The following is an 11256-nucleotide window of genomic DNA, read 5'->3' as shown; positions in this document are numbered from 1 at the left end:
GATCCTCCTGCCTCAGCCTCCCGAGTGCTGGGATTACAGGCGTGCACCATCCCACCTGGCTGTTGAAATTTAAAATTAAACCACATTAAAAGTTTAGGTCCAGGTGGCCTCCACACTGCTACAGCTTGGCGGTCCAGACCTATGCCACTGCCGGCCGCCCTGGAGTTGTGGGTTCACACGAGACTACTGCCAGGGCCCTTGGAGAGGTGGAGCGTTGTGGCAGCCAGCAGTGTGGGCGGCCCAGGCATAGCTGGGTACTGCCTGGAGCTGCTGCGGAAACGTGATTATGAAAGCTATTTATGCTCCCTGCTGCCCCCTGCAGGATCCCAAAGCTCGCTTTTGCACTGAGGGCTTCAATGTGGAACTGGCTCAGGTGAAGGACTCAGTTTCTGAGAAAACAATTGGACTGATGGGAATGCAGTTTTGGAGAAAAACTGTGGAAGATATGTGCTGTGACGAGCCACATCAGCCTGTGGCCATTGAACTATGGAAGGCTGTCAGAAGACATAATCTGACTAAAAGATGGCTTATGAAAATCATTGATGAATGAGAAACAAATTTGGGTGACAAAGCATATTGGAATATCTAGGAACTTGAAAATTATGCCATACACACACAGAGCTCTGTCCTGTCTTTAACACTGAAAATATTGGGTATAAAGGATCTCCATACAGATCATGCTGCAAGTCACATAGGAAAGGCACAAGGCATTGTCACTTGCTTGAGAACAATACCCTACCATGGTTGCAGGAGAAAAGTGCTCCTCCCCATGGATATTTGTATGCTCATGGTGTTTCACAAGAGGACTTTCTCAGGAGGAACCAAGACAAAAGTGTAAGAGATGTGATCTACAACATTGCCAGCCAGGTACGCTTACACTTAAGGCATGCAGGTCCTTCCACAAAAGTGTTTCTGTGAGAGCATTTCCTGCCTTTCTTCAAATGATTCTGTAGGCCTCAACCCTGTGACAGATCACCCAGGTTCTTTGCTGTGGAACTCTAGGGGACCCGCGTGTATAAACATCATATTATCTCCCTAATGTAAGAACCTGAAAGAGTAAATAAAACCCAAGATGTACAATAGATAATATGAAAGGGAAAGAAGTTGCTCAAAGGAAGGAACAACTGGGATGAGGAAAGGAAGAAAAAGAAAGAAGGAAGGAAAGAAGGCAAAAAAAATATATGTATATACACATATATATGTATATAGGATAGCTGGGATAACTGTAATGCTGATGTCTGGTAGTTTATTGGAAGGAACAGTTAATGCTTTTTTTTTTTTTATTTTGACCACTTTTGCATGCTTATATCTGGTAATCTGAGCAAACTGATTTGAAGACAACAATATGCAATAGAACAACCATTGGTGAATTCCTACCATTTTGTCTGGTGAAACGCTGTATCATCTCTAATGTTCTTTTAATTATTATTTTTATTCTCTTTAATGGTTTGATCAATCAGACCACCCATTACATCTGGTGGTCTGAGCAACTTCGTTGAAGATAATAATATGTGATATAATGACCACTGTTGATTCCTGTCATTTTGTTTGGAAACCCTGTGTCACTTTTAATGTTTTTGCTTTGTTTTGTTTTTGTCTGTGATGATGGTATTTTGCTATTGCTCTTTTTTTTACTATTCTCTCTAACATTAAAAAAAATGTTTAGGTCCAGTCAGGTGTGGTGGTGCATGCCTGTAAACCTAGCACTCAGGAAGCTGAGGCAGGAGGATTGCTGTGAGTTTGAGGCAAACCTAAGCTACATAGTGAGTTTAAGGCCAGCCTGGACTACATAGTGAGACTTTGTCTTAAAAAAATGTTCAGGTCCTTGATTGCACAAACCCCATTTTCTTTTCTTTTTTATTTTTATTTTTTTTGCTACCAGGAATTGAACTCAGGACCTTGAGCCTGCCAGGCAGGCACTGTGCCACTAAGCTATCCCCGTTCACAAGCCTCATTTTAAGTGCTCAGTAGTATTGAACTGCAGAGACAGCATTTCCATCAGAAAAAGCTCTCTTGGACAGCGGGGCTGCCTTAGAGGTTGTGAAGTTTTCACTCCATAGATCTCCATGATAAAAGAACCTTCCAAGGGTTCATGCCACTGCTACTGGGTGCCAGGGAAATCCTGGGGAGAAGGGAGGCTGAGCAAGGCACTGTGAACCACCCCAGTTGGCCCTATGTTTATCATCATAAAGGCAGGGCAAGAACAATGTACCTGTGTCCAGGTGAGGACTACAGGGTCCGGTGATCCCCTGTATGCATTTCAGATTGCTGTTCCTTGCGTCCCTCCATCAGGGAACAGCAGAGGACTGGGGGTGTAACTCCATGGCAGAGTACATGTTAGCATGCACAAGGCCAAGGGTTCAATCCACAGCATCAAAAGAAAAAAAATCTAACACCTAATCACTTCCTTCCATATTCAGGTTGGTGGCAAGCGGAGGACAAGCCTCGTATAGCCATCTTGGGCTTACTCTGGATTGCTTTTCATTTATCCTTTTGACTTTTTTTAATCAACAGTCCAAACCAAAGGACAGTGATAAAGAAGGAACTTCAAATTCCACCTCTGAAGATGGGCCTGGGGATGGGTTCACCATCTTGTCTTCTAAGAGCCTTGTTCTAGGACAGAAGGTAATAAAGAGAACCACAATGTGCCGTCGTATAACACTAGTACATTTTTATAACCTACTGTTTACAGCAGTGATGCCTCCTTCATCCTCTGCTCCCTGAATATGACTTTCACTCTAGTCTTGAATTATTCATTTTTAAACTAAAAAGCTATAGTGATTTCTGCGTTGTGAGAGTGAACAGACCCTTCAGTGCTGGAATCATTCACACTGACATTGGTCAGCCAGAGCTAAGCACAGAGAATCTTTCTGGTCTGTAGACAGGATGCCATTACTGGTTTTGCTGGGAATCCCCCAGGCCCTAGTTATTTCTGCACCCACGAAAAAATTCATAGCTAACCATTTCCAGAAGCCTCAGAGAGGCCTTTCTCCCATGGTTCAATGTAATTTATCAGAGAAAGAAAATAGATATATATGTTTCCCGAATATCCCCAGTGTTAGAAATGAATTATTTGCCAATAAGTCAGTCTGCTTGCCTTCCTGGACTGCAGAAAGAAAACAAACAGCTATACATTCGAGCAGTCTCCAGCAACACAACAGCAGCCAGCCAGACATGCAAATAATTCATTCCCACTGGGGTAAAGTTTACTGAGCGGACAATTTATCTATCAAGTCAACTGGGGCTGAAATGAGATACACACAAGGAAATAGTCAGTTAATCATATCTCTGGTCGCTGAACATTTGCAGTCTGACAGTGGAGTGCACCTCCATTCAAGCGGCTGGGAGAGCATGTTCTAAGAGGAACTTAAATGTACGGGTTCCTAATTCATCACTGATGGAAGAGAAAAGGGAAGCAAAGAGGGGGAATTTATGTCCCCTCCAGGGGCCATCCATGGTTATGATGATTAGCTTTCTTTCACACTTAGTAGGGGATGGGGAAATTCTTACCCACATAGGGAAATGATGACAAATGCCCTTCATTCTACTCTGCCACAAACACATAGGCCAGCCCCAAGAATGTGGTCTACAAAAGTCAAGGGGACCAGATGTAGGCAGATAGAAAGCCCAGAGCCCATGACTTCCCCCTGGTAAAATGGCTGGCTTTGGTTCCCTATCCCAAAAGTTCTGTGCTGCTCCAAGAACCAGAGACAAGCCCTGGGCTTCTCTCCCAGACAGGAGCTACTGAGAGGATATGCTACCAATGACCTGAGCCATCAGGGTTGGGAATCAAAGACATAAACTATAAAGGAAAGAAAGAAGGGGGAAGCTCCCATTCCTGCTCCTAGGAGAGCAAGCAGATTTATTGCATGCAGTTGGCCTCAGTGTGAAAAATCAAATCCACTGAGCTCAAGCGAGCTTACTGCAAACCAAACACCTGAGAAACTTGAGCCTGTGGCTATCCACAACCCTCATACTGATCAGTATGAATAATTGAGAGAATTAATTATTGTCAAGTAAAATATGAAAGTTTTCAACGGGATTGGATCTTTCCCATGTTTTCCATTTTTTCTTCCTAACTCAGCTGTCCCTGACTCAGAGTGACATCAGCCATATTGGCTCCATGAGAGTGGAGGGCATCGTCCACCCAACCACAGCTGAAATTGACCTCAAAGAAGATATAGGTAAGGTCCTGGGACTTCGGTAGTGGTACCATGGGATCGCAAACTTTTCAGGCAAATTCTCACACAGTCAATCGCTCTACCCAATATCCGCTGCTTGAGGTCTCATGTCAAACTCTATCTTTGTGTGTAATTAATGGCATCACTAGAGAGTAAATTACTTTTTTTATTTCTGTGTATATCTTGTGAATTTCATACTGTAGCTTGAGAGAGAGAGAGAGAGATCATTAGTGTAGAGCTTGATGAATTTTTCTCAAAGTGAACATCCCTGTACAACCAGCACCTAGATCAGGAAGCAAGACTTTACCAGCACCAGAGAAATGCTCCCCAGCCCCCTTCCCAGTCATTGTCTCTTCCAGTGGTAACCACTATCCTATCTTCTAATGGCATTCATCTGTTTGGAGTGTTATTCAAATGAAATTATGTACTCTCACTGCCTGGCTCCTTTTGCTCAGTGTAGTGCTTGGTTGGGAAATCCATCCATGCTGTTGACTCATTTATTTATTTTTATTTTTTATTTTTTTCTGGTACCAAGAATTGAACTCACGACCTTGTGCTTGCTGGGCAGGTGCTGTGCTGCTGAGCTAAATCCCCAACCCCATCTGTGCTGTTGAGTGTGGTTGTGTTTATTCATTTTCTTTGCTGTGTAGTATTCAGCTCTATGAAAATGCCACAATTTATTGAACCATTCTACCATTGATAGCATTTGGGTAGTTTCCAGATGGGGCTCTCAGAAGTGCTGTTATAAATGTTGTTGTGCATTTGTATGTTTTGGATTAACTATCACATACATTTTAAGTTTACTGAGTATGCTATCGGTAAAAGACATCTAGGGGAAAAATAGGTGGTCCATAAAGCTATAAGCACTGAATTATTTCCCCAGTGGTTTGCCACCTGTCCCATGAGTGGCAAAGGTGAAACAAGGAGCTGGGAGGTAAGTAAACTATCAAGGTCACTGGAAATAAGCTAAACATCTCATCCATTTGTCACCATCTTGTCTATTTTTACAAGATAGAACTATGTGAAGGCATCCATTGAAAGGCTGAAGTGAGCAGAGAAAACACTTTCCCTTGGGGTAAAGGATGGCCTCTGAGGGGGCTGGAGGCCATAGCCAGCATCTCAGTCCTGGGCAGTGGCATCAGGACCACAGCTGCTAGGCTCACTGAAGCCTCCACCCTGGCATCAGAGGCCACTCGCTCTGTTGAAAAGAGATAGGAAATGTCTGTTACTTTTCTCTTGTTGCTGAGACAAAATACCTAATACCCAAAGTTAAGCAAGGAAAGGTTTATTTGGCTCACAGTTTGTAGTGGTTTCAGTCCATAATTGGCTGACTTCAAGGCCTGGTGGCTTGGCAGGGGTCATCAGAGGAGAACAGTTCATGACACCAACAAGATAGCAAAAATAATAAGGGAGAGAGGGACAAGCCTCTTTCTGTCCTTTATATTTTATGGAGGCTACCTGCCTTAGGGTGGATGTAGCACTCACAGGCTTATTCCCAGCATTGGACCACAAATCAATCACAAACTGTAGATTTACCCACCTCTGAAAAGCCCACCCCCAATGACTGCCTGAGGCTTTGGGGGCACAAACTGTAACATTCTGCCCCTGGCTCCCCAAAGACTCATGTACATTCCTTTATACAAAAGGCATTTAGTCCATCTCCAAGAGTTGCCAAAGTTCTAACAGTTTCAGCACTGCTGAAAAGCGCAAGTCCCAATTCTCGTCTGAGATTTAAGGCAAACTCCTAGCTATCAGCCCCTGTACAAATGAAAAGAAAGTTAAACACTTCCAACATTCAATAGCACAAAACAGACTTTTCTATTCCCAAAGTTACATATGGGGTATACAAAGGAACGGACCCAAGCAAGTCCAAAATCTAGCAAGGCAAACATTAAATGCTGTAGTTCCATGTCCAGCATCCAAAGCAATCTGTGACAAGATGTGAACTCCAAAGGGCTTGGATGGCTCCACCCCTCTGGCACTGTCTATGGCTATAGCTTCCATGGCTTCTCTCTTGGGCCTGCTCTGCTCCCTCCTTGCAGTTTTCCTCAGGTGATCTACATTCCTGGCTTCTCCAAACTTCTGAGGTCTCCATTGTACCTTTGGCTTCACATTCACAGCTTCACATACTGCCCTCTTAGGGGCACACTGCCTGGCCTCCCAGGCCTTCTTCTGAAATCTGGGTGGAAGCTGTCCTGACCCCACAACTCTTCCATTCTGCATGCACCTAAAACTAGCACCACATGGATAATGCCAAGGTCTGCTGCCAGCTGGAACAGTAGCCAGCTTCCTTCTCTCTTGGTTATAGGAGCTGAGTGCCTGGATTGCTGAGAACTCTGAATCCAATTCCAAGGAACAAATTCTCTATCCACTACCATTCTGGAACATGATGCTATGGGACTCTCTTCTCAAAGCAAAGTCTTTCATTTTTGCAATTTTGAGACTGCAAAGGGTTGAGTCCTGCTGCTTCTTGTGATGCCCTCAGGCCATCTTTTCTAGTCTCCTTTTCCTTCTCAGCAAACAAAATCTCTATTCTGTCTTTGCAGTCCATAGATTTACTGGAGCTTCCTTTCTGGCCCAACTCACAGTATTTTAAATCATTCTGCAGGGCTCTTTGCTCTTGATTCTCAACATAGACCTGGCTAAACTACCCAACCCAATAGTAGCCATGCCACAGCCTCAATATTTGACTGCCTTGAAATTTCTTCTACAAGGTTAATTAGTCTGGTGCCCTTAATCTCAGTCTCGGGCAGTCTCTGAACATAAGCCAAATGCAGACAAATTTTGTGCCAAAGCATAACATACATTATCTAGAATCCAGGAGCCAATCAGTCCTTCTCATCATAACCTTCTGATCCTGGTCTTTACTGGCTTTCTGGTCTTCTGAGCTCTAACCAGAGTTTCCATACAGTACAGCCTAAGGTGTTTTAGTGCTGCTTATTCGGCTAGCATCTCTGAACATTTCCAGATGCTTCCCAAAAGTGATTGCCAAAGGCATGAACCACATGGTCAGGTATAGTCACAGCAACAACCCCACTTCTGGTCCCAAATTCTGTTTTAGTTTCTTTTCTCTTGTTGCTGAAACAAAATAGTCTATGCCCAAAGTTAAGGGAGGAAAGATTTACTTGGCTCACAGTTTGTAGCAGTTTCAGTCCATAATTGGCTGGCTTCAAGGCAGGGTGCCTTGGCAGTTGATCATCACAGAGAACAGTTCATGGTGCTCACAAGACAGCAAAAACAATAAGGGAGAGAGAGACAAGCCTCTTTCTGTCCTTTATATTCTATGGAGGCTACTTGCCCTACAGTGGGTGTAGTACTCACACCCTTAATCCCAACAGTAGACCATGAATCAATTATAAACTCTAGATTGAGCCATCTGTGAAAAGCCCACCCCCACCATGACTGCATGAGGCTTTGAGGGGGCATCTAGGCACAAACCATAACAGAAGGTGCTGGGGGATGACAGCTACAGAGACACAGAACTTCTCTTACACACTGGTAGGCAGGGACAATTCCTTCTCATCCTTTACAGGTCCCAGGCCTTGCTCTCTCCACAGAGGAAAGACTTCCCATAGGCCCCAAATCCCTTCTGATAGGTATCCTAGCTTCTCCTGTTTTATACTGTGTGATTAAAAAAAAAAATACAATGATGTTTCCATTTAAAATATTACAGTAAAAGACACATTGCCTTAACCCCCCCCAAAAAAAGTATTCCCCCTCATTTCAAATGCACTCATTCCCTTGTTCTTGACATTTTCTGAAGTAGTTCTGGAAGTCTTCTTTCTGTAGCTGTGCTATGCCTCAGTGTGGAGAGAGAAAATTCTGTCACCCAGGAAATATCCTGAACTAGATAATAGTAATAGTAATAACAATAATACAGCCTGAGTGGTCTTTGTCTGAAATGCTTTGGACCAGAATGCTTTCCAGTTTTGTAGTTTTTCAGATTTTGTAATATTTGCATAGACATGATGAGATATCTTGGAGAGGGAATGCAAGTCTAAATACAATATCTATTTCATATATATCTTATCCACAAGCCTGAAGGTCATTTTACACTGTGTTGAGCACCTGTGAGTTTTGACTCTGACCCAGGAGTCACTTGAGAGCAGGTGTGGAATTTTACATGTTGATGCTCAAAAAGTATTGGATTTCAGATTCTCAGATCAGGGATGCTCAGCCTGTAATAATGACTAATAAAGAGAGAGAGCTGCGACCTGGCCCAGGCATCAAGATCTCCAAATGCGTCAGATGAGAACTGAGGGGAGCACCTCCTTCTCCCACCTGGTCCAGCAGTCCTCCCAGTCTGGACAAACCTGGTGCCATCTGAGACATGTGGGAGCAGGGGAAGAGAACAACCACATGGCTTCTTATTGTTTGCAGGTAAGGCCTTGGAAAAGGCTGGAGGCAAAGAGTTCTTGGAAACAGTGAAGGAGCTTCGCAAATCCCAAGGCCCTTTAGAAGTTGCTGAAGGTGAGTGTGGGGATGGGGCCCTTATTCCCAGCATGACGTCGCCTTCTTTTTTGGTTTTGTTTTTTTGAAGCAGGGTCTCACTGTGTAGTTCAGGCTGGCCTTGAACTCACTATGTAGTCCAGTTTGGCCTTGAACTTACAGAAGTTCTCCTGCCTCAGCTTCCCAGAGTGCTCAGATTCCAGGGGTGGGCCACCGTGCCCAGCCCCACTTAATTCTTATCTTCACCAGAGTCTCCAGCATCACTCACCTCCTGTATAGTAAATGCAGACAACAAAATATGACATAACAAATCTGAACACTATTTTAGCATGTCTCTGGTTGTTTGAGCAGGCTCACATGGGTCTTTTTTATTAGTTAAATGTATTGGTACATTTTGAAAATACATACGATCACTTTCTTCGTAGGGACTTCTTATCTGTGCATGACTTATCTCAATTCCGTTTTTGCCCCTTTCCCTTTATCTTCCCTTCAATCCCTCTTCCCCTCCTTATTTAAAAAGTTTTGTTTCCATTTTTCCTTCTTTTCTTTTCCTTTCCTTCCCTTTCCCCAGTTCTCCTTCCCAATTGATCATTATGTTCCTATTTCATAATATCTAGTACATATTCTGGTCCTTATTTACACTTTTGGTTTCTCACACCAGAAAAACAATGGTATTTACACGTGTGTGTTCAATTTATTTCACTTAAGAGTATGATCTCAAAGTGCATCTATTTATCTACAAATGTCACAGGTTTATCCTTCTTTATGGCAGAGTAGTACTCCATTGTATAAAAAAAAACCCATATCTCCTTCATCCATTCCATGGTTGATGGGTATTTGGGCTGTTTCCAAGATTTAGCAATTACAACCTGTGCTGCACATGGGTGTGCATATATGGCTGTGGTATGATGCTTTTAATTATTTCAGGAAGACACCAAGGAGGGGAATAGCTGAGCCAAATGGAACCTCTAGTCCTAGATTTTTGAGGCATCTTCACACCAATTTCCATAGTGGTTGCACAAGGGTTCCTTTTTCCCCACAACCCTTACAGCATGTTATTGGTTGATTTCTTGGTAACAGCCATTCTTTCTGGAATAAGATGGAATCTCAGCATTGTCTTAATTTGCAGCTCTTCAATGACCAGTGATGTTGAACATTTTTCATATTTATTTACTATTTTTACTTCTTCATCTGGAAAATATTTATTCATTTCAGATGCCCATTTTTTGATTGGGTCTTTAAATTTTGGGGGTCTGATTTTTTTAGTTCTTTATATAGTCTAGATATTAGTTTCTTGTCTGAGGAACAGCTGGAAAAAATTTTTTGCCACTCAATGGGTTGTCTCTTCACTCTGTTGATGATTTGTTTTGCTGTGCCAAAGCTTTTAATAAAATGAGATACCAGTTGTTGGTTCTTTATTATATTTCTCTTGCAGTTGGGGTTTTGTTCATTAAAGTCTTTGCCTACACCAATGTATTCAAGAATTCTAACTATTCTATTATCCAGCAGATTTAGTGTTTCTCTTTTAATATTTATATCTTTGATCCATTTTGATTTTAGTTGAGTGCATGGTAAGAGACATGGATCTAATTTTGTCTTCAGCATGTGGAAAGCCATTTTTTCCAGAACCATTTATTAAAGAGGCTATCTTTCTTCAGTGAGGGTGTTTGGCCCTTTTGTCAAAGATAAGGTGGTTGAGTGTTTGGAGTTGTGTCTGCATCTACTAGTCTCCTCCATTGATCCTCACGTCTGGTTTTTTCCATTACCATACTGTTTTTATCATGGTAGCTTTGTGGTATGATTTAAAGTCAGGGGTTGTGATGCCTCCTGACTTGCTTTTGTTGCTCAAAATTGTTTGGGTATTCTAGGTCTCTTCTGGTTCCAAATAAATTTTACAATTGTTTTCTCTAATTCTGTGGGGTATGCTATTGGTATTTCTCATAACCAATCTATGAACTGGGCATAAGGCTCCCAGGAGTCCTGAAGAATATGAAAAAAAGAACTGAGTAGGAATACCTTCCTCAGGAATAGTTGCCCAGGCTTGTTTCATCATGAGAGCTACATGCTGAGGAGCCTGGTCTGGACGGGTTAACTGTGAGATTAGATCTGAGTATGGACCTGTTCCCAACAGCATGTCCTCAGTAATTCAGGATGTTTTACCATTCAATTCTGTTGTGCTTGTTCATTTGCTCGTTTTTGAAAATTAACATGGAAACTTAGGCATTGTCCTGCAGAAAAGCAAGTGCTATCCAAGTGCTTAGTGTCTAAAGGAGGTAAACACAAAGTCCCTGGGACAAGCCCAATGGGAAAGGTTCTCAAACCCCATTGTTCATGACACTAGATCTTAATTCTTTAAGCAATTTATATTCCAAAGGATTATGCTCATGAACATTTTCTTGCAGATTGTTAGGGTCAGGATGAATGTTAATTGAAGTGCACGCATCCCAAAGGGCTCTCCCTTAAGCACAGCCTGTCTAACCAATATTTGATAAGGAGATGCTCCTTCCATATCCACCACAGATCGAAGGGGAAGAGGAAGAGTAGGGGACCAGGGCTCTTTGCCCTCATTTTTATCTTCTCTCAAGAGGGCTCTAGGTGTAGGATGTCTTTCCACAGTTAAAGGACA

General features: G+C 42.6%; 1 protein-coding gene and 1 pseudogene across 1 annotated transcript in view; both read left to right on the top strand.

Moving 5' to 3' along the window:
• The window catches only part of LOC102017503 (core histone macro-H2A.2), a 59728-nt gene that overhangs the window by 35185 nt on the left and 13287 nt on the right, over positions 1-11256 (top strand). The window contains exons 5-7 of the mRNA XM_005390070.2: positions 2515-2625; positions 4085-4184; positions 8562-8651. Of these exons, the coding sequence (XP_005390127.1) occupies positions 2515-2625; positions 4085-4184; positions 8562-8651 (301 nt within the window). The remainder of the gene's footprint in view (positions 1-2514; positions 2626-4084; positions 4185-8561; positions 8652-11256) is intronic.
• Positions 50-1061, top strand: LOC102017162 (annotated as a pseudogene).

Source organism: Chinchilla lanigera, unplaced genomic scaffold (assembly GCF_000276665.1).
Source record: "Chinchilla lanigera isolate Chin_1 unplaced genomic scaffold, ChiLan1.0 scaffold00036, whole genome shotgun sequence".
In the NCBI taxonomy this organism is placed as follows: domain Eukaryota; kingdom Metazoa; phylum Chordata; class Mammalia; order Rodentia; family Chinchillidae; genus Chinchilla; species Chinchilla lanigera.
This window is presented reverse-complemented; position numbering and strand designations above follow the sequence as displayed.